Genomic DNA, 22,526 nt, shown 5'->3' on the forward strand with positions numbered 1-22,526 from the left:
GACAATCAAGATATTTACCGTTATATTTATTACTTTAAACTTCTTACCATAACAACAGTCTATACAAAGTAAAAGTCTCTTTCATCTTTTAATATAATGAATATAATAGACAATATTCACATAGAAGACTGGCATTATTATCCTCAAAGAGTGAGTACATCTTGACAGATGGACAAAAAACCACAGGCAGAAAAAAACATGGCCACAGACAGACATAATGCCGAGAAGCAGACACACATCCATACGTGCATTACATTACAATATGCTGTCACATAGGCAGTATCCTACATTTTCTGTCAATAAGATTTACATATCTATATTCATGTAAGTGTGTAAATCTTAGATATATATTTATATAAAATATACACACAGCATTTTCACACATACAAAGTTTAATGTAATTTTAGATTTCAACAGAAAATTTCATGAGCGGTGCTCATTTTCAATGTTCCAGCGGTTTCTTGGCGCTTCGCCTTCAGTCGGCAGATTGTGTGCAACAGCGTTCAAAAAGTGAAAGGTCACGATCAGTCTTTTTTCACCTTTGCCCCTCTCTCCTCCAATCAGAAGAGCAATTGGCTTTAAGTTCAAAGTTCATCAGCTTGCCACCAACCAACCCTTCCCCCCCCCCATCCCACCCCCCATAACCTTCTCTGCAGGGGGAGGAGGGGGTTTCACTGGATGCAATCCATGACGTGGATCTGCAAGGTGTCCATGTCGGGGGCCTGGTACCGGCACTTTGGGCAGCGGAAGTCCGGCTGCTCCTCAGCACCGCTACGGAAGGATGGGGGCGGCTGGGCTGGATTGAATGCTAATGGGGTGAAGAGGGGAACAGGAGATGAGGAGAGAGAGAGCGAGAGAGAGAGAGAAGAAATGTATCAGAGGAGAACTTGCCTAGTAGTGCTGCCTAACTGGTAGAGCAAATGCTACGTTCACGCTAATGTCACTGTGGATAGAAGCATCAGCTAAATTAATACTTGTAGATGTCATACGTGAAAGGTTCCTTTCACTCAGTCACAAGGTCAGTGAATAGCATGTGTGAATGCACACATGACGTGTGTTATGCAAGGATTTCTGCTTTGGGAAAAAAAAAAGTCTTGGCCCTATTGAATAAATGTGTTGTGTGGTGGAGGTGATGGAGTGAAACTTACGTGCAGGAACAGGGAGGTGCGGGTGCTGGTGCCTGTGCTGCATGGCCTCCAACCGCGCTCTGCAACACACACACACACACGCAGACGCATACACGCATACACACACACACACACACACACACACACACACACGGTATTAAATATAACATCTGCTGTACTAATACAAATCACTTTGACATGTTCAGCATAAACAAACAGCAGCATTTAATGCTCAATCCAAACCTTGTCATTAAGACATCTAGTTAAGTTATCTACAGTCACACACAGTGAACAATGAAATCCATCCTCTCCATTTCACCCATCCAATATATTCGAAAGGGTTTTGCTCATACTGTTTGATATAGCATAATTGTCTGATTCATGAATGTCGACTATTTAACATATGTATTACTGTGACTTTTAACATATTTAACATGTATTACTGAGACTTCCATCCAAAAACTCTTCCAGGTCTGGAGTACGGTAATTGACAACTCCATACCTTTCCAGACCTGCAGTAGCCCTCTGTGTGTGAGTGTGTGGTGTTGTACCAGGAGGAGCCCCTATGTGTGAAAGTGTGGTGTTGTACCAGGAGGAGCCCCTACTGTATGTGTGAAAGTGTGGTGTTGTACCAGGAGGAGCCCCTACTGTATGTGTGTAAGTGTGGTGTTGTACCAGGAGGAGCCCCTACTGTATGTGTGAAAGTGTGGTGTTGTACCAGGAGGAGCCCCTACTGTATGTGTGTAAGTGTGGTGTTGTACCAGGAGGAGCCCCTATGTGTGTAAGTGTGGTGTTGTACCAGGAGGAGCCCCTACTGTATGTGTGTAAGTGTGGTGTTGTACCAGGAGGAGCCCCTACTGTATGTGTGTAAGTGTGGTGTTGTACCAGAAGGAGCCCCTATGTGTGTAAGTGTGGTGTTGTACCGGGAGGAGCCCCTATGTGTGTAAGTGTGGTGTTGTACCAGGAGGAGCCCCTACTGTATGTGTGTAAGTGTGGTGTTGTACCAGAAGGAGCCCCTATGTGTGTAAGTGTGGTGTTGTACCAGGAGGAGCCCCTACTGTATGTGTGTAAGTGTGGTGTTGTACCAGAAGGAGCCCCTATGTGTGTAAGTGTGGTGTTGTACCAGGAGGAGCCCCCTGTATGTGAGTGTCTGTGAGTGTAAGTGTAATGTCGTACCGGGAGGAGCCTTCCTGCTTGAGGCGCTCCATCTCGGACTTGGCCTGGTTCAGCTGCTCCAGCATTTCCTCTTTGATAGCGTTCAGCTTCTCCCGAGCTGACCGCTCTGCCAGGAAATCTGCTTTATAGATTTCTGCCTGCAGGACAAAGGGACAATGGGAGAGTCAGTGAGTGAACTTAGGGTGTGTGTGTGTGTGTGTGTGTGTGTGTGTGTGTGTGTGTGTGTGTGTGTGTGTGTGTGTGTGTGATTCAATCAGTACTTGCAGGATTTGTTTTATATAACACAATGTGTCTGCATGTGTATTGAGTGACTCATGCTGACAAAAGACATGATCCTTGGATTTTCAATGGAATTAAGGTGTGTAAGCAGCACTGGTGAACCCAGATAAACCTGTAAGCACATCTGCATTTGCTCAACAGGGCCATCTGGCAATTCTCCCATTGGAGGCTACTTTCGAATCACCAAAAACTCACGACCACTTATCTGGTATGGTGTGTTTGGCTTTGTATGATTACGGACAAAGGAGGACGTTTACCCACTGCCAATGGCTGTGCTTATGGCGTCAGTTTTAAAAGCCATGGCCGTGTTTTTTTTGTTGTTGTTTTAAAAACTTGTTAAAGCTTTGTTTACAAGAAAGATGTGTTTGCTGTAATTCAGAAAGCAATCGGTTACAGTTCAACCAAATAGTTTGGCTTAATTTCACCACACTGATTACAGCCCATGGAAATAGGAGGTGAACTGAGGTGTACACCTTGCCTACACAACTACCACAATCGTGCGTGCGTGTGTGTGTGTGCATGCGAGAGTTAGAGAGTGTGTACAAGTCCTTGGCCGTCCTTGTGTGCGTGTGTGTGCGTGTGCGTGTTTGTGTGTGTGTGTGTGTTTGCGTGTGTGTGTTCGCGTATGTGAGAGAGTGAGCGACTGAGTTTATGTGTGCATGTGTACAAGTCTTGGCCCTCCTTGTGTGTGTGTGTCCATGTATGTGTGTGTGTGTGTGTGTGTGTGTGTGTGTGTGTGTCCATGTATGTGTGTGTGTGTGTTACCTGTGCAGTGAGCACTGGGATGGTCTCCAGAGCGCTCCTCTGCTGTTCCACCTCCTCCTTGAGTTTGTCGATGAGTTCCTGCTTCAAAGCCAGCGCCTTCTCGGCCTCCACCAGCCTGTTCGAAAGGTCACCCACCTCGCCCCCCTGGCACACGGTCACAGGAAAACACAGGCCAAAGTGAGCATGCCCACTTGCGTTCTAGCGGTCACTTCCTCTCTCTCTCTCTCTCTCCTTCATACATACAAGCACACACCTCCACCGGTTGGTTAGCCACGTGTCCTACCTCACCCCCCTGACACATGGCCTGAGGGAGAAACGCATGCCATCTGTCTGCGCTGTCTCTTCCTGTCCATCTCTCTGTCTATCTCTTCCTCTCATTTCTTACACACACACACCCACAAGCACACCTCTCTCTGCCTTCACCACTCTGGTTAGCCAGCTCCCCACCCACCCAGCTTATCACCCACACATGCAGCAGGGGGAAATACACTTAGTGAGTATGCAGTCACTCTCTCTTTCACGCACACAGACACCTCTCTTTGCTTCCCTCAGACAGTGAAACAGGCCTTCCACCCTTCCCACATTAAAAAAGTTAGGCTTTGTGTTTGTGCATGAGCACAAAAAACTTAACTAAGTACTTACTTAAGTATTCTTCCTCATCTGTCCTGTCTCATGCAGCCACAAGACCACAACCCATGGCCGACCCTCCACGTATGCACACACACACACACGTGGGGAAAACAGACCAGTGAAAGACAGATACACACCCTTTTGGTTTGATTCTCGGCTTTCAGTTTGGCGTCGTAGTCCTGGAACAGACACGTGTACGCGTGCTGGAGTTGAGCCAGCTTCCTCCTGTCATCACAACAGAAAGAGGAAGATGGAGATGGAGGGAAGGAAGTTGAGTCATTCTACATAAGACAACAATGGGTTGAAGAGATCCAATGTCACTAATCTACCCATCATAGTTTTAAGACTGAAAATGATATAGAGTGTGTTGAAGCTGTTTTCCTGTCTGTTTAAATTAGCTTAATTTTTAGATATTGTGTCACTGAACTATACTGAAGCGTATCACATACCAAGGATCAATTTGGTTCTATTGGTTGGCTATTAAGTATATAAGTATATATACTCTTTTGATCCTGTGAGGGAAATTTGGTCTCTGCATTTATCCAAATCTGTGAATTAGTGAAACACACTCAGCACACAGTGAACACACAGTGAGGTGAAGCACACAATAAAACAGCGGCACTCGGGGAGCAGTGAGGGGTTAGGTGCCTTGCTCAAGGCACTTCAGCCGTTCCTACTGGTCAGGGTTCGAACCGGCAACCCTCCGAAGCGCTAACCAGTAGGCCACGGCTGCCCCAACCCTGTAGAAATCACAGTATATAGAAATATATTTTTGTAACTATTTAAAAAGTTAAATAGAATCCCGAATGCATTGTTGAACTGTCTGCCATATATCTCAGATCTTTGTGCCAAGAATCATGACTATGACCAATAATGTGTGGTGTTGACTGGTGACCCACAACCCCTGATGGACGCCGTCTGATGACCAGGTGCCTGGTCGCCTCCAGGTGTGGAATTAAGTTGTGTATGTCAATATATCTGTAAGCTGTGTGTGTATATATATTTTTGCATGTGTGTGCACAAGACTGAACAGAAAACTGGTTTTGCTCTCATTCATTGATGACTGGTGAGCTCTTTAATTCACCCCCCCCCCCCTCCACACACACACACACACTCCCGAGGGGGGTGCTGGCTGTCGCTGCCCAGTCCTCCTCACCTCTCCTCGGTGATGACCAGGCGGTCATTCTTGAGGGCCGCCTCCAGGTTCTGCACCTGCATGAGCAGCTTGTCCACAGTGACCGTGTGCTGCCTCCGCTGCTGTTCCATGTCTCTCTCCAGCGTCTGCAGGGTCTCCGTCTTACTGCTCAGTCTGAACAGGGTGGTGGGGGTGGAGTAAAGTGGTGAGGGGACAAATAGAATCACACAGTGTGAGGGGAACCTACTGTCTCCAGTGCTTCCAAACATGTAATACAGTGAAGCTGCCCTGCAGAGAATCCCACTATGCAAACAAACAGGTTGGTTGAGGCAGTCGAAGGCAGATTGAGAGAATAGACATGGATGTCAAAGAAGCAGGTGGAATAAGCTGCAAGAGAAATGGGGTAGCAGCATGGCAGCCTTAGGGACATACCAGCATAGCTTAGTCGAAATAGTTCTGAAGTTACTTAACAGGCAATGACACTAGCCTAGCTGGTCCAGTAACTTCAGGACTAAGTATCATTACTCATTACTACCAATAAAAACACTTAGATTAAGACCCAGATTCCACTGGGTTCTTAGAACTGTCTGTCTGTCTCTATCGGTCACACACACACACACACACACACACACAAATCAATTTGACAAGACCTACTTCTCCTCCAGGTCCCTTCTCTTCTCGTCACTTTTCTCCAGGCCACTCTGCTTCTCGTGCAGCTCCCCCAACAGAGACGTCACCTGAGCCTTCAGGGCCTCGCAGTCTTTGGCCAACTAGTACAGACACAGACGCACACAAGGAGACCGTGTTAATTTACAACTACTACATGCACTCTGACATTTATAATATTGGATTTGGTCAATCCATCATTCAAACAGCCAGGGGGACGCACAGCAACTGTCTAGTGCTTCAAAACAGGATAATTGAATTACTGACAACAATTTTAGGCAGTCATACACAATCACATTATAATGCAGCAGAACTTTACACCAGTATAAATCACCAATAAGCACACATAACATCTTGCCTGTGTACAAAAGTCTTGTGCAACATGTTTTCCATTACTGGAGATTATAAGCGCATACAATGAACCACTATGACTTGTGTGCAGTATCTTTTGTCGCATAAACTTTATAGCCGACCTGTGCACAGTCCTTTTCCTTCTGCTTAAGCTGGACCTCAGCTCGGTCTCTGTGCACAGAGCTCTTCTGGAGACAGTCCAGTTTCTCCTGCAGCTCCTTATACCTGCAGGCCACAACAGGCTCCTTCAATGACTACTTAGAGTGCAAGGCAAAAAAAATCATCTCTGATTCATTATTGGCGATGAAATTTCCTTCATTAGCCTTCTTTTTAAAATAAAAGTCTCTTGACTTGTTTTGTCAATAAAGATTGCAGATTCTTTTACCTTTCTTGCGTAGCCTGGAGCTGATCTTTCATCTTGGATAACTGGGAACCACTGCGTAATTGAAGACAAAAACTTCATTAGTGACACACAGATACATAGAGACAAAACTCCTAAAGACACATGAAGATACAGTTGAAGACAGTGCTCACATAGAAAGACAGACAAACCTGGTGAACTGAATTGTACATTGCACAATACAATTACTGGCCCTGAAGCCCAACATAACCTTGTTGATGAAATGTATTTTTGTCATTGTGCAATATGGCACGACGAATCGTAAAGCATGTAGCTAGAATGATCATTAAGGCTAGCAAGTACAGATATAGAAATTATATTGTACTGAGATATAATTATTTTCATAAAGCATTAAGAATATATATTAGTTCAGCATAGTAATGCTTAATTCATAGAACAGATCCTTTCCAATTATAAACTAATCCGAGTATTTCATCTAAACTAAGGATAAGATCACATCTGAAAATGTGATTATCCACATGCATCAGAAAGAAGTGAGTTGCAGTAAAAAATTGAGTGGCTCCCAAAATCTGTGTGGGAGCTAACAAGGACGAGGAAGGAAGCAGTACCTGTCAGAGGCCATATGTGGGACATCTGACCTTTGAACTGCCTCGACCATCACAGTTCCACTCTGCTGAGGAGAGGAAGAATGGAAGTTACGACAAGTCATAGTTGATAACATGAAAAAAATGAGGCTGCTTCCTGGTGTTACAAATATATGATCCTTGCATATAGAAAAGCAAAGTGGGAAACAGCGTCTCTAGTGTGAAACATCTGAGGGAGATGTTTCTGTCCAATTTAAGTATACAGGACTGACAAGGGCTTTATAAAAATTGCCACCTGTCTATTTAACCATCCTCAGCGGGATAAATACAATTAAACACCAATGCTAATTTACAGTTTGTGTGTCACATTTACAAGGCATGACACACTTTATGACCGTGTGACTGACTAAAGCACATTGAATGACCTCTGTTTATGAAATACGCTATATAAATAAACTGGACTTGACTACACTAGTTTGGTAATAGCATGGTGGCAAAGCTACGGCAGCTACCTGCTGAATGAGACGACGCTTTTCCAACAAATTTATAATACATTACTCATGTATTCAACTTTACACGGTACTGTAGTTTGCTACAGCACTGTAGCCTAGCCCAGGGGTTCCCAAACTTTTCCACGGCAAGGCCCCCCAAATACCACTAGGTTCTGGCCAAGGACCCCCTTGATGTGTTATAAAACCCATCGACAATACTACGGCAAATGTAAAAATACATTAAGCTAATCCTAATGATTATTTTAGCTACAAGCACTTCGCAATGGAGCATACAGTGTGTAAAAATAGCATTTGGGGTTTTCTGCTATATGAGAGCTATCACGTTACTATTATTCCCAGTCATTATCATGGAAAATATAATGTTCAGATATGCAACAAATTATTATAATGGCATTGTACTGTATAACAACCCTCAAAGTATATTTTACATTTTTCAAATGTATTTATTTGTTGCTTTTATTTTTCCTTCCAACTTGCTGAGGCCCCCCTGGCACCCCCTCGCGGCCCCCGGCCCCCACTTTGAAAACCACTGGCCTAGCCTATATAGCAGGGGTTTTCAACCGGTGGTCCGCGGCCCGTGGCGTCATTGCAGGTGGTCCGTGACATGCATTCCAGCCTGCGTAATTTCACAATTAATAACTTTTTTCCATCATTAATTTTTCCAAACCATTTCCAGAATTGTTGCACATTGGTGTGAATACTGAACTTATTGAAAATATCGGTAACACTTTACTTGACGGGTGAGCATAACACATTCATAGCAGCTGTCATAAACTGCACATAAAGCATTCATGACTGTTTCATGAGACATGACTCAACATTCATACCAAACCTTTCATGAATGTGGAAGACGGAACGATGACAACTTGTCAAAATAAAAGTCCAACAATCGCAAAGCAGCATTGCCATTTTTCTCTCCAGCCTTTGTAAATATTTCATGATTATCTTATGAAGTCTACATGGAATGTCACTTTACTATGTAGACTTCATAAGATAATCATGAAATATTTACAAAGGCTGGAGAGAAAAATGGCAGTGCTGCTTTGCGATTGTTGGACTTTTATTTTGACAAGTTGTTGTCATTCTGTCTTCCACATTCATGAAAGGTCTGATATGAATGTTGAGTCATGTCTCATGAAACAGTCATGAATGCTTTATGTGCAGTTTATGACAGCTGCTATGAATGTGTTATGAACTCACCCATCAAGTAAAGTGTTACCAAAATATCTAAAATACTATAGAGGAGATGAGATTCAAACTGACACAGGATATGTTAGCTTTGTAGGCCTACATAACAGGTCTATCCTGTGCTTTGCTAATGCTGTGTTTTGCGTCCCCAACGTCACACACGCACATTCATAAGGTAGGCTACAGTCTGCGCGATATAGACCAGCTCGGACGGAGTTCACGTTATGTTTCATTAAAAAGAAGCTTAATAGTTTTGTGAAATTTGGAGAGGAGCTGTTAAAGGTAAACTATGCAGTATTGGCAATTTCCTAACCGTTTTCTCGGTTTTTGCCGGCCACCATTCAACCCAAAAAAAGACATATAACCATTCCCCAATGACTCTGAAGCTGTTAAATGAAGGTAAATTAAGCTAAAAAACTTGTATATCAAGCTAAAAACCTGCATAGTGTACCTTTAACTAACGTTTCTAACTAAGGTGAAGTTAGCTACCAGCATGGATCGCTATTTTAGTAGCCTAAGGAAAGTAACAGATGTCAGGACAGATGGACAGGATTCTGCTGCATGCTCTTCAGACAAAGCTACAACTTTGGAGGAAACATAGTGGAAACGAGAAAGAAAATACAGTGATGATTAAATGTTAAATATGGATTTACAGTAACGATTGACAAAACTGGAGGGGAGGTATCACTGTTTTGTATGTTCAACGTTGATGCCATGAAACCCCCCCCCCCCCCCCCCCCCCCACACACACACACAATAGTGGTCCGTGATTACTTGTTAGTCAGGATGGTGGTCTCTGGCACAGAACCAGTTGAAAACCCCTGCTATATAGCATAGCATGATACAGTACAAAAGAAAATTACTGAGGGACCAGACTCTTTCAGCATTATATGCTTTTGCAAGGCATTAGTGACAACACACTACGTTATAGTTTATTAGCATGGTACAGTCCAAATGAAGTATACTACAGAAGGAGTGTGGTAGCTACCTGCTGAGAGAGCTGACTGAGTCGAGCCTGCAGTTGGTCCAGAGCAGAGCGCAGCGCCTCCTTCTCCATTTCACCCTCGGCCTTCTCCCTCTCCAGCTCGTCATTCCTCTTCCTGAGCACCCGCATCCCATCCTCCAGCTTCTCCTTGTGGGTCTTCAGCAGCTGCAGAAACTCGTTGGATCCTTCACAGGGCTGGGGGTGGGGGGGGGGGGGGGGGAGGCAAAGGAGAGGAAGAGGGCCAAAACAGATGAAGGAAACAGGCAACTCAATATAAATTCATTCAAGAACACACATGAACAGAAAAAAAGAGCCAGATTGAATCATCTGTGAAGCGACAATGAGACGAGATTGTTTTGTTTGAGTGGGCGGGGTCAGCATTCAGTATCCAAATCCAAAGGTAAAGCTTCAATTGTACATGTCAGTAATTCTGTAGAGTAAGCTTATTTACTAACAACTGTCTGTCCAAATCTTTTTCAGTTGATGGTGGGGGTTGGGGTTACTGGACACACTTGTCACATAATTCATGGCATGAATAAACCACATGTTGCTCATGGTTAATTTCAAATGCCAAACCAATCTAGTTATTCACATTACAGGTGGCATCTTCCTTTTACATTTTCCTATTTTCACCTATCAATCATCATTGTTCTTCTGGCCACAATTACAAGACAAATCTGGTCATTTAACAACTCAATCTGTTGAAATACAATGAACTGTACTACATACAGAAGTCTACAATGAATCAACCACCATTTTAGAAAAAGAAACAGAAACAGAGAGAAACAAATTGCCAAGGGGAGTTAGAGCAACATCTTGAGACACACCACAGACCACGAGAAAGACAGGGAGAGACCTAAAACAGGGCCTCAAAAGAAGGCACAACTTCAGAGATTACGCTGGAACAGGAGAGGTGGGTGATTAAAAAGCTGAAAGAGGCTCCATGGATGGGACATTAGGACAGGTGTCAGTCTAAGCGGTGCAGGAAGGTAGCAGGGGGACATGTTGGGCTGGTGACATGCTCACCTTACTATCCCCACTGTTCTCCTGGAAGGGCTGAAAGTCATCCACACTGGTGGACAAGCTACTGAGAGAGCTACTCTCACTCCCACAAGACTACACACACACACACACACACACACAGACACACATATATATATATATATATGTATATAACACCACAGGTGCACATGCCCTCCCATGCCCAGATACTGTATATGCCCACCCACAACATCAGATTCATACACACACACACAAATACATGTTGGTGGTAGTTGTGTAGGCAGAAGTTGGTTATGTTAATGCTGATGAAGCTAAAGGACATGTGTCTTACCAAACTCCTGGGATTTGCCATGTCCCCTTTCTCTGCATCCAAGTGTTCCCCTGTTGACTGGTAGCAACACAAGACAGACAAACAGAGCAGCATGAAGACCCAACTAAATCCAACATTACACTGCTAATTATGTTCAAAATCTGGGTGAATGGTTTATTAGTCTATGATGCCAGACATTACATCTCGGAAATCTTGCAAGCCATTTCTCTCCGATGGCGGGCTCTTCGCGTCTGGGTCGGGAGCCTGACTTCCTGATTCCATGAGGGTGGTCTTGCTGCGGTTTCCTGGGAGGCCGCCGTTGTGGCTGACCTTCCCCAGCAGGACCTGGTTCTCCTGTGCAAGTCGCTCCACCAAGGCCTTGGCCTCACGAAAGCGGCAGCTGAGGAACTCCCTCTCTTCCTTGGCCTTCCTCTGCCACCCCTCCATCTCTCCGCACCGCTCCCGTAGAGAGTCATTACTCCTCTTCAACGCCTCTGATGGAACACAACAGCTTTGCGTTTATTCACTCTCTTCTTTCACTTTTCTCAGTTGAGTGGCTTTTAAATGCATGTCAGAGAGAGCTGTTATCTCACAACGCTATAATACACTACATCTAAAGCAGCACTAGGATAAGAGAAATGATGCGTGAGAACCAACCCAGTAATATTGGTGTTCATACCTCGCAGCTGGTAGTTGTCTCCAACCAGCCTTAGCACCACCTCATTGCCAGCCAGCTCAGGCGGAACCCGAAGGGAGCCTTGGGAACTGGGGCCGAGCGAACCATTGCTTCCGGCGCCCACCGCCTCCTCCCCGTTCATCTCCAACTGCAGTGTGCTCCCGGCGTTGGGCTGGGGCTGAACCATTAGACTGGGAGAACCAAGGACAGGCCGACGTGTAAATAAACCACCACTGTCAACAGGACACATGTCATGTTATAATAATGTTAATATAATATTACGAATGACATGGTGGATGGTAAAAACGACCCTCTTACAGGAAACCACGGAAGCGGTCTTTCTACTTTCGTTTTCACCCTAGCAGCTATACCATATTATGCCAGACCAGTGTCACGGTTAACAACGCAGACACTTTTGACTTGTCACTTAGATTACTCTAACGTTAGGTTCATGAAAGACAAACTGTCATAGCCGGCCGATTGGGTTCATTATTTGTGAGCTGATTTGAATTTGTAAACTGTGACAGTGACAACAATGGTTGGCAATGATTACACATACAGAAACGTTGCTAGCATGGACAACATTAGAGAACACCGCTTGCTACACAGCTTATTACTTTAATAATCAACCAAATAATTAAAAATCATCGCTGAGATTTAAATTTGATGCCATCCTTACTTCCAAAAGAAAAGCCACCGATAGCTGTGTAAATCGACTGCAAGAATTGTACTACCAGAAACTAGCTAACGTTAACGTCATTGATATCTGCTTGCCAATGGCATTGTCACTGGCTTTATTTTCATGTTCTCAACTAGTCTAGCTTGTTGGCTAAAGAACACATGACGTTTCCCAGCTCGCATTAACGTTAGCATAGCTTTACTGCCACAACAAACAAGTTAGTGAAGGGGCGTGTACCACAAGACCAAACAACTAGATTATTAAACAGATCACCCATTTATTGACATCTAACGTTATCCCTGTATCTTGTCGTCGAATCTATCGTGGACTATCGATAACAGACAACACGAAGAATATCAAAACCAGCTGTTTAGACTCTTGCTTGAGTATAATACAAACTGCTAGCTAACCATCCTACGTGGCTAGGTAGACTAGCGAAATTACCTCATTTTCTTTTCCGCTTTTCAATATATTTATCACTGCATGCAAATCAGTGTTTGGTAGCTGAATTGATAACACATGATTCATTGAAAGTAACGTTACATGCCAATAAGCAATCTCGCCAGTTCATAAGTCATATATACGACATACATTTCACTAGAAGCTTCAAATGGCAATTTTGTCATGTTCAGGATCTGGCAGTGTTAGCAACAGAAACAACCAAAACAGACAATTCAACATCAAACAGAGAAAATTGACACAGACGGTTAAAACAAGTCCAGTATGATACACCCAACTGGATAACTAGCAAGGTGATATAAAGACCATCCTACCTATTCACCCGGAGCCTGGTGTAACGTTATCCAGCAGAAAACTAAACTAACCGTTAATGTTAGCACGCTAGCGTTGTAACTTCAACGTTGGCTAAATTTGGTTGAGGGCGATACGCAACGTTAGCTAGCTATGACACTAGCGAACCAAAATGACATCTGTCTGATTAAAAATAATTGTAACGTAAGACATCCGTCATTTTCTTTAGCGAGGAAAAACCACACACGAAAATTACAAGCTTCGGCTCGCTTGGCTAACGTTACAGCATGTTCTAAAAACCGATGCAAGTTGACAAGCTAGGAATTCCCCTTGCTACTTCCGTGTTCCATCATATGACGGCATATGTAGAAGTGTTCCTGGGAAATGTAGTTCTGACTACGAAAACCCTGACATGAGCTACAGGGCACTCTGGATCAGGGTGTAACAGCACAACAAACAATCCTGGATGTCAGCAGGCGAGACAATAAAGCAAGAGTGGTAGAAACAATTTGTGATTTATTTACTGTTCCATACAAAATGTACACAAAGGGTTCCATTTTTCTTACCCAAATCTACGTATGAAAACGTCGGTCTGGTGTAGACAGTAGGGCCTAATACTGAGTGGTGAAAATGTCACATCTAGAAAATTCATTACATAAAGTGTTAGATGTAACATAACAGGTCCAATAACAGAGTAATTGTCCTTGAGCCACTTCTTCCTGTTCTTCTGAGAGGTAAACCCAAAAGCCCAAAATCAAGCCCATCTTCAGCACCATACATGTAGAAACATTGCTGGGGATAATTTCCTCATCACTTAATGTCAGTCTTTGGAGAGAGAGACATAAACGCCAGTGCAGCAGCGAGAAACAGATTCACAGAACGGCCTGATGAAGATGTTGACCACACTCATCCAAATTGATCGCACACAAGGCAGACAAGTGTGGCATACTTGAATACAGGGCATCACACACCTGAGTGAGTCAATGGGAAAGAGAGAGAGAGAGAAAGATTTAAAGGGAGAGGTAGAAAGAGAATGCATTTGCCACTTGTGGTCGAAAAACTGAAAGGTCATGACCTTAAATGTTTTATGCATCATTGTATAGGCCGAAATCCCATGCAATCACTATGACATGCAATCTTTAAAGTTTTTGCATGTCCCAACATAATCAAATAACAATGCAGTGAGATAGTCAATATAGCACCAAATATGTAAGCAAGGCTTGTGTTGTCATTGTACCAGATATGCAGGCAGGCGAGCAGGGCGAACAGACAGCCAGAGAGGAGGGAGACGGGGACGGCACACAAGACAGTGAGGCAGCGGTAGCCCCAAATACGGCCCGACTCGAACCCAATACCGCTGTACACCCACACACGATCGTAGGTGTGTGTGGAGACAGGCTCAGCCAAAACATCACTGAACTCCACCTAAGAGAGAGAGAGAGAGAATATTATACAAATCTAAATATAACCAAAACTTCTTATGCTTTTAGTAGGCCTAACTGTAACAATGCATGACTATCACTGAACACCATACACCATACATTTCAACATAAAATAATATTTATTTTACTGTGTTTTCTTCCTGTATACAGTTTTCATTACTTTTATGCAATTTAGACACATTGACATTTTTTTATGACACTGTTGTGTCAGGTCTTGTGTTTTTAGCTCTTGTGTTTATTATTTTTTGCACACCCTCTCGCAACCACTAATAAAGGTATTATGTAAGTAACACATGATTATTATGTGTTAAACTAAGTTGAAAGTCTGCTGAAATTATCGGTCATGGCTGATGTCACTTAATTCAAACAATTGCTTAAGTTATGGCCATAGCAGGATATGCAATTAAGACAGTTTTAAGATCAGTTTTCACGCCATGTCAGTGGTCTTTACCTTCAGGTGCTGGTTGACTCCGTACGGGTCTCTGATATCAACGCTGGCGAGTGATGGCTGTGGAGTGATAGACGGGGAGGAGGAGGAGAACTGGGGTGGTGCTGGCGGGTGTGGAGAGAGATATAACTGCATCTCTTCGTTATCTTCATCTTCGTCATCATCAATATTGCAGTCCACCAGGTATTCATCTGACATCATATTGAAGACGGCAGGAAGACAAACTGTATATAAAGGAAGGCAGAATGCAGCCATTCATGCCCTCTGAATGCTAAATGATGAAGTTGGTCAGTTCCATTTTTGATTAATAACAAGTGTTGATACACCTGCATGGTGACGTAGATACATTAAGTAAAAGTTGCACGGTTTTCTGTAGCATTTGATACTGAAATGGTATGCGGGCTTTGTCTCCATTCTTCCCAAATATAGGTTTTAATAGATATTATGTGACTGATGTGGAATATTAATGAAGAAATAAATCTATTCTGTATGTTTCCCATGCTTCAACCTTTGGCCTAATTCAGTACTGTCATTTTGAATGACCCATTTGCACAAACCACACAGATACACTGCCCCACTGAAACATAGACAGCACTCCCTGTTAAGAGTGCATGGTTACTATAATTACTCTTTGCAATGTAGTATGATGTAAAGTTGACAGAATAGCTGCCAAACCTGGGTGTAGAATTACACAAGTCAGAACAGAAAATCTTTTTCAGAATTTTGATTTTCTTTTATCTTGATATCTTAGTAAATCACAAGAAATGATATTGGCATTGGCCATCCACCACCATTGCATTATTACTTGATAAAGTAATTTAGTGAATAAAACATGTAATATAGGTGAGATGACATGTTGGCTATGCATCTTCAGATTAATGTAGTTCACTTGACTTTCCTTTCTTTATTCTTTCTGTACTAGTCATATCAGTATCCAGACACTTGCTTACCTCTTGTAGAGAAAATCAGTCCAAATTCCACAAAATACAGCCTCACGAAAAATCTTCTCTTCTATCTTAACAAGACGGCTCCATTGATTACTCATCCAGTATAAACAATTAATGAAGGTTTGATTTATGGCAACCTTGGCACTCCCTTTCCAGTTCACACCTCCAGTTTTGTTCAGTCCATCCAGCGACTCAGAGCTTTGTGTCTGTCAGTCAACGGGTTTCCTAAGCAGAGCAGCACTGTCGTTAAGATACATGCGTTCGTGTCACAGCTCGGGTTGGAGACTGCCGGAGGTCCACCTCGGCCCATGGGTCCTCCACCGTATGTCTCTGTCTATCCAGTGCATGTCAGTCTGTTCATGCATATGCCTGTGTGTGAGAGAGAGTATGTGAGTCAGTGCTATGGGTGGGAAAGTGGAGTTATTTTTGGGGGTGGAATAGTTCCGAGGGGGCCGAAGAGTATGGGAGAGATCAGGTTACCCAACTGTCCATGTCACTGGTGCAGTAGGCCTATACCACATACCCTTGGGCTGTATTGATAACAGGGATGGCCTTTTAATTTAACTTCAATATGATGTGACAGGAGGGCGAGGCCCAAGTGTGTGTTAATTGTCTTTGATGAGTGGTTTTGAAAGGCCACGTTAAAAATACCCCCTTTGTAATTTATTGTGAGTGCACGTGTCAAGTGGAAATGTATGCAAAGTGTGTTAAAGCATGAACATACAAAACCTACGAACCTACAAAAAAGACTCAGACAATGTAGAATCTATATCATTTATTAATTCAGTACTATGATTGAAACAACAATGAATCCAGTGACATCATCAAACAGAGAGCGTGTTGCGAAGGAAAGGATCAGAGTGGGTACCTAGGCGTGTCTGTGACATTTGTGCATCGAGGAGCAACAGGAAGTGAGAGGGACCCTGCGCTTCCTGTTCCTGTTTCACAGTTTGGTCATTTCTTCTTTACTAGTCCCTCTATGAATCTCTTTACATGGCAGAGTAAGCCCACAGACCCCCACGCTCCCGCCCCCGCTCCACTGATGTGTACCCACTGGGGCGAGGTTTGTTCATGCTTGTCTTCACAGTTGCCTTGCCTGCCTTTCCAGCTTTCATTCGTGACAGAGAGAAAATGTTACACAGAGCCGGGCAGGGAATGTGTGGCCATGGCACTTATTTTAAGTCTTCACCTGTTCCAGTGCGAGACTTCTTTCCACTAGACTTGTGTGTGTGTGTGTGTGTGTGTGTGTGTGTGTGTGTGTCTGAGTGTGTCTAAGTGTGTGTATCTATCTGTCTGTCTGTGGCACCTAAGAGCATGCTTACTGAAGGTGCATTTTCTCCTCACAAGAATGAAAGTTGAGGATCTAAGAAACATGGTTGTTTCCAATACCTCTCCGATAACAAATATAGAATCACTGCCTTGGGCTTGTCCTACAGGCGGTTCTAACGTAACGTAAGAACGTAACACAAAAGCAAGACAGTGCAATACAACTGCATTATTGATCTAAATAACAGCCAGTAGACTAAATAGGCATGTAAACCAGATGTGTGTAAAATATGATGGTGATGTCAATATACTGACGGTTGTTTAGTGCCTGAGAGTAAGGGCCCTGTTTCAAATGAAGGGCAAAGTGCAAAGTCTCACGTCCAACTAAAGCTAATCTAAAAACTGCACAAAATCTATTTGCAAATTTAGGAGCAAATAGAAGCAAGACCCTAAGCACAAACATCAGTGGGTCAGCTCAAAGCCCTCCCTATAGCCTTATGAAGGAGACCATTTGTTCATTGACTGACTTTGCACTTTGCCTGTTATCTAAATTAGGTCCCTAACTAATAAATGTCGCCCTTTCTCTTCCGCTTCACTGCTAACACAAGCCGTGACATAAACAGAACATTTGGTCAAACAAGTTCCATTGCAACAACAGACAAAACCATGGCTTTGAACAGAAACACAGAGACTTAGGCTGAAACTAAAAAGATTGGCAGCAGTCAAAAAGTACATTTTGAAAAAACCATTAACTTGTTAACTGAAGACGAGGAGAGAAATATTTTGGTTTGAAAAAAAAAGTGAAATCTAAATCACTGCTCGGGGAAAGGTCACTGTAATATCAACTGTGACCCACAGCGCACCACAAAAGCCTTACTTCCTCTTTATGTGGTTGAGAGACGTTCACCAGGCCTCCGGTGCGTTCAACACAGATGTCAATTTATTTGTCTAAAAACGCAAGCATGTACACAATTCTGATCAACAGGTTGAGCCCTTAGTTTGGACCCTCAAACTGGACTTAAAGCTCTCTCACACTGGCCAAACAAACTCGAACAAACCCAAACATTCACAACATTGAGTTTTTTTTTTTTTTTTAAATAAAAAAAAAATGTTTGAATTTAAGAATGTTTGCAAATAAAAAATAAAAAACTTTTAAATTTCCATCACACTTAAGATCATACAGTGCCATGAAGCTCCACACTTTGGCATCTTTGCTTCACAGTAACAGCATAACACACTGATCCAAGAACAACCAATGGCTGCTAGTTCCTGGAGTTTATTGGTGTTTGTTGGCGTTTGTTGGGGCAGGGTGAACTAACCTGTTTGAGTGCGCCCTTGGCTCAAGTGGACGCCTCACTTATGTATGACGGCACTACAACTACAACAAAACACATCAGACACTCCACGGAACTGCACTGTAACGGATGTACAATGTGGGGGCAAATCAACAGACCATATATCGTAAGACTATAATATATTGTATGAGTTGGAAAAATATATCTTCTCAATTCTTCTGTTACAACGCCATGAAGGACTATAGGCATCCCTCGTCCAAAATGAAAACAGACGATTGATTTAGTACTCTCCCTCTCACTCTTTCTTTCTCTCTCTCTATCTCTCTCTCTCTCTCTCACTCCAAGTTGATGTTCTGCTTTTCGGGCGCCTCCACTTAGCCGCCTCCTCCATCTGTGTGCCAGGCGGTCAGCGCCGGCTCATGAGGCCGAAGACGGGCTTCTTGGGGGCCGGGCGGGGTGCAGGGGGCGGAGAGGAGGTGGACGCCGGGGTGGAGGCGGCTGAAGACGTGGGGGTAGAGGGGGCCGTCGCCGCAGAGGGGTTCAGGGGAGGCTGGCGCAAGAGGAGCTCCTTAAAGACAGAGTCCATCTGACGACTGACATCCTGAGAAGGGGAAGAAGGAGATAGAGGGGACAGACAGAGACAGATGGAAAAAAGATAGAGAATTGAAGGCAGAGTAGGAAGGGACAAAAATGAGAGGTAGAGATGAAGGTTAAAAAGAGAGTGAAATTTAGAGAGAGTGTGATACAGACAGACAGATAGATAGAAAGAGAGAAAAGGGGAGGTAGAAATAGAGAGAGAAGAGGGAGGTCATAGAAAGAGAAACAGAAAGACACTATCTAAGCATGACATCCCAAGAGAGAGACCCAAACCTCCTGAGAGATGCTTGAGTGGCGGCTACTAAATCAACATCTCAATGCTGTGCTCTGAAGCAGCTGACTGGTTCTATGAGGCCTGAACGCAGCCTGTTGTGAGAGCAAAAACGTCTATCAGGTTTAGTAAACCCTCAACCCCTTTTCTGGCAAAACTTTAGTTTAGGGAAAACTAAAAATGTTTATAAATTAAAAATGAATACATAACTCATGTGCATGTATTAATAGGCTACTCAACAAGGTCTGTAACATTGCACTTTTATTACATAAAGATGTATTTCTTATTGTTTATCAAACATGTATTCTTGGTAAATCCTTAATAAGAGAGTGGTTTGTCTTGATCTAAGGTTACTGGTATATAATATGGATCAAAATAGACAGTTTATAGACTCATAATACACTGTCTGAATATGTGACAGAATACATAAGACAATGTATTAGAAGGCTATAAAGTTTCTATTTTGATCCATACAATCTATCAATAACCTTAGATCAAGACCAACTGGTTGATTAATGGCTAACGTGTTCCCTGAACTGAAGTTTTAACTCAGATATTTCTTCTTGTAAAAAATCCAATCTGCTCATCAGATTGAGCCTCTGATAACTTGAATTTTAAAAAAAGAAGAAAAAAAAAGAAACTGAGGCCCCCAGCAGGATTAAATAAAAGCTCTCTAAGCTTGCTGAGGAAGTTATTTACAAGCTTTTTCAAAGCCAAAATGAAACCCAGTTTTGCGAAGCACAAGAGCTGCAGAGAGGCTGCAGGTGTGTGGAGGGATGCAGACCTTGTCTACCTGTATAGGCTGCTTCTCTGCTCCGCCAGGCATTGCCCGCACACTGTCCAGTGTGTGTCTGCGCTCCTGATTCCTGCAAAAACACACAGAGACATTTATAAGGTGGTCATGAAATAACATATTAACTGCATGTTCTTACATTGTATATCCAGCTGTGGGGAACGTAGTCATCACTGATCAGACTAAAGATTCTGCTATGGTGCATTACAGAGGACCAGTTGCTAGTATGTTTCTATACCTTTCATATTCTGATATTGACTGACTAGATCTTGAAATACTGTCAATTAACTTTAATTAAATCAAGACCATCTAGTTTCTTATTAGGAATTACCAAGAATAAATCCCGTGTTCAGTAAGAACAAGAAATAATAGCACCTAATAAAATAATAGCACCTAATAACTAACATGTACGTTTGCTTATATAGCATGAGATCTATGCAATATGCTCATATTTTCTCATATTTTTTATCTCAACAAACACTGACTTGTGTGATGACACAGTTAATCTAATATAATGTCCCATTGTGTGTGTGTCTGAGTGGTGTTTGTTTGTGTGTGTGAGAGAGAGAGAGAGAGAAAGAGAGAGAAAGAGAGATGAATGTATGTCTGTGTGTATATTGTATATTTGCATGTATTTATTTGTATGCATGTGTGCATGCATGCATGTATGTGTGTGTACCCACCCTGAGTGTTGGCGGACGATGCCAGGTGACTGGGGCAGCTGGATCAGACGGGCACCCTCGGGCACCTGCAGGGTGAGCTTGCGCACGGGACTGCCGCTCCCGCCACTCAAGACTCCGACTCCCCCGACTCCGACTCCCACCCCCCCCACTCCCACTCCTCTCTGCCTCCCAGGTAGAGAAGCACTGTCACTGTTCACACGCATGCTGGGAGGAGAAAAAGAGACAAAACCACAACACGACAGCATAAGTGAACAGTCAGGAACAGTCACGTGACTAAACACTCTCTCCCTTATTGGTCAAGAAAGAAAGTCCCTTCATCCAGATTGGGATCATCATGCAGAAGGACCAAGATATGGTGACTCTCTAACTTGTATGAAAAGTTGTAAAGTAAATTATACTGATACTTTTTAAGTGATGTGAGCCGACACATACATCCGCACAGATGGGTAGAGGAACGGACGCACTTACGTTCCGTAGGCAAGACATGTTTCATTAATGTTATTGGAATATCAATCCAGGTTTGTTGGAACCAACTTAAAGGGCTATACATGTAGTTCTATTTTGCAGTACACAATGAAAATCAGCACATCATCATCATCTCAGCACAGTTCCACCACAGGTTTGAGTTTTTTTTTATATCAAACTTGGAATAAAACTCTGTTAGCCCAAAAGGTATTTTACGTCACATTTCTTTACAGTGAACAATAATAACTTGGGGCGTCATACAATCATTTGTTAACCCACCATGTCTTTGAAACAAAATGGCAGGATGTTGTGTCCCACTAATCAGCCCACTGACTGAGACACAAAATGGTAGCACAGTCAGTCCAATAGCAATTGGTCATCACTATGATTATGACACAAAATGGCTACATGCCCATTTAGACTGGTGTATGTTTGTGCAGTATCTACCAATCAACCCAACATGCGACACAAAATATATCTGCCTCCAGAGGCCATCCCAGCATGATTATGGCTCAAATGGCTACATGCCCAATCCAACTGATCCATATGAGTAGAGTAGCTATTTGTCAACCAAACGTTACTGTGATACAAAATGGTCCGAAAATCTATTCCGAGAACATGTTTGTGCTGTAGATATCATCCAAGCCCCTGTGACTATGACAAAAAAAAAACAGCAAGATATCAATTCAGTGTGTGTGTGAGTGAGTGTGTGTGTGTGCATGCACGTGTGTGGGCGTGTGTGTGTGTGTGTGTGTGTGTTTGTGTGTGTGACCTACCGCGTGCTGTGCTCGCCCAGTTGCTGCTCCTCTGCTGCCAGGTTCCCAGTGCTCCCTCCTCTGTTCTCATCCCTCTTCCCCCTCTCCAGCCTCCTCTCCACCCTGACACACCACAGAGAGAGCACACACGTCATCTTCCTCTCACAGAATGATCAGCTCAATCACACACACACACACACACACACACACACACACACACACACACACACACACACACATGTATGCATACACTTACACACACACACACACATACACACATACGTGCATGCACACACACACACACACACACACACACACACACACACACACACAAACACATCAACGCATGTACACACACAAAAATGCAATCTTAATGTGCCACCCCTGC

The 22,526-nt window shown here is 43.3% G+C and overlaps 3 protein-coding genes across 11 annotated transcripts in view; all 3 read right to left on the bottom strand.

Moving 5' to 3' along the window:
• Positions 1-5: 5 nt before the first annotated feature.
• ikbkg (inhibitor of nuclear factor kappa B kinase regulatory subunit gamma) lies at positions 6-13,512 on the bottom strand. 5 transcript variants are annotated; one of them, XM_042098547.1, is made up of 16 exons: positions 13,200-13,512; positions 11,751-11,980; positions 11,273-11,565; positions 11,093-11,149; positions 10,786-10,875; positions 9,763-9,954; positions 7,099-7,160; positions 6,515-6,565; positions 6,252-6,354; positions 5,767-5,882; positions 5,134-5,286; positions 4,115-4,202; positions 3,348-3,491; positions 2,304-2,440; positions 1,149-1,207; positions 6-808 (listed from the first exon to the last, which is right to left on the bottom strand). In XM_042098547.1, the coding sequence occupies exons 2-16, from the start codon at positions 11,932-11,934 to the stop codon at positions 672-674; spliced, it is 1,866 nt and encodes a 621-aa protein (XP_041954481.1). In that variant the 5' UTR covers positions 11,935-11,980; positions 13,200-13,512; the 3' UTR covers positions 6-671. The 5 variants fall into 5 exon arrangements, with proteins under 5 accessions (XP_041954481.1, XP_041954478.1, XP_041954477.1 ...); XM_042098544.1 differs by having other exon boundaries at positions 7,099-7,163; positions 11,751-11,938; positions 13,200-13,511; XM_042098543.1 differs by having other exon boundaries at positions 7,099-7,163; positions 13,200-13,511.
• A 185-nt stretch (positions 13,513-13,697) lies between these two features.
• zgc:158296 (uncharacterized protein LOC791212 homolog) lies at positions 13,698-16,685 on the bottom strand. Its single transcript, XM_042098477.1, has 4 exons — positions 16,017-16,685; positions 15,070-15,290; positions 14,414-14,601; positions 13,698-14,147 (listed from the first exon to the last, which is right to left on the bottom strand). The coding sequence occupies exons 2-4, from the start codon at positions 15,265-15,267 to the stop codon at positions 13,997-13,999; spliced, it is 537 nt and encodes a 178-aa protein (XP_041954411.1). The 5' UTR covers positions 15,268-15,290; positions 16,017-16,685; the 3' UTR covers positions 13,698-13,996.
• An 88-nt stretch (positions 16,686-16,773) lies between these two features.
• The window catches only part of arhgap4b (Rho GTPase activating protein 4b), a 31,546-nt gene continuing 25,793 nt past the window's right edge, over positions 16,774-22,526 (bottom strand). For 4 of the 5 annotated variants that reach the window (XM_042098457.1, XM_042098460.1, XM_042098456.1 and 1 more), the window contains exons 21-24: positions 22,160-22,261; positions 20,919-21,122; positions 20,227-20,308; positions 16,774-19,175 (exon numbers count right to left, since the gene is read on the bottom strand). In XM_042098457.1, the coding sequence (XP_041954391.1) occupies positions 18,981-19,175; positions 20,227-20,308; positions 20,919-21,122; positions 22,160-22,261 (583 nt within the window). In that variant the 3' untranslated portion in view covers positions 16,774-18,980. The remainder of the gene's footprint in view (positions 19,176-20,226; positions 20,309-20,918; positions 21,123-22,159; positions 22,262-22,526) is intronic. The other variant, XM_042098459.1, reaches the window with a different exon arrangement.

The sequence above is a fragment of the Alosa sapidissima genome, chromosome 7 (assembly GCF_018492685.1).
Source record: "Alosa sapidissima isolate fAloSap1 chromosome 7, fAloSap1.pri, whole genome shotgun sequence".
Classification (NCBI taxonomy): domain Eukaryota; kingdom Metazoa; phylum Chordata; class Actinopteri; order Clupeiformes; family Clupeidae; genus Alosa; species Alosa sapidissima.

Excerpts from the sequence above, each read along its gene's own strand:
- ikbkg (XM_042098544.1), bottom strand. The coding sequence starts at position 11,934 with ATGGTTCAGCCCCAGCCCAACGCCGGGAGCACACTGCAGTTGGAGATG. Across the intron at positions 10,876-11,092 it reads TGGCAAATCCCAGGAGTTTG|TCTTGTGGGAGTGAGAGTAG; the intron begins GTAAGACACATG and ends GTGTGTGTGTAG. Across the intron at positions 5,883-6,251 it reads AGGAAAAGGACTGTGCACAG|TTGGCCAAAGACTGCGAGGC; the intron begins GTCGGCTATAAA and ends TGTCTGTACTAG.
- zgc:158296 (XM_042098477.1), bottom strand. The coding sequence starts at position 15,267 with ATGATGTCAGATGAATACCTGGTGGACTGCAATATTGATGATGACGAA. Across the intron at positions 14,602-15,069 it reads GAGTCAACCAGCACCTGAAG|GTGGAGTTCAGTGATGTTTT; the intron begins GTAAAGACCACT and ends TCTCTCTCTTAG. Across the intron at positions 14,148-14,413 it reads CTCGCCTGCCTGCATATCTG|GTGTGTGATGCCCTGTATTC; the intron begins GTACAATGACAA and ends TGACTCACTCAG.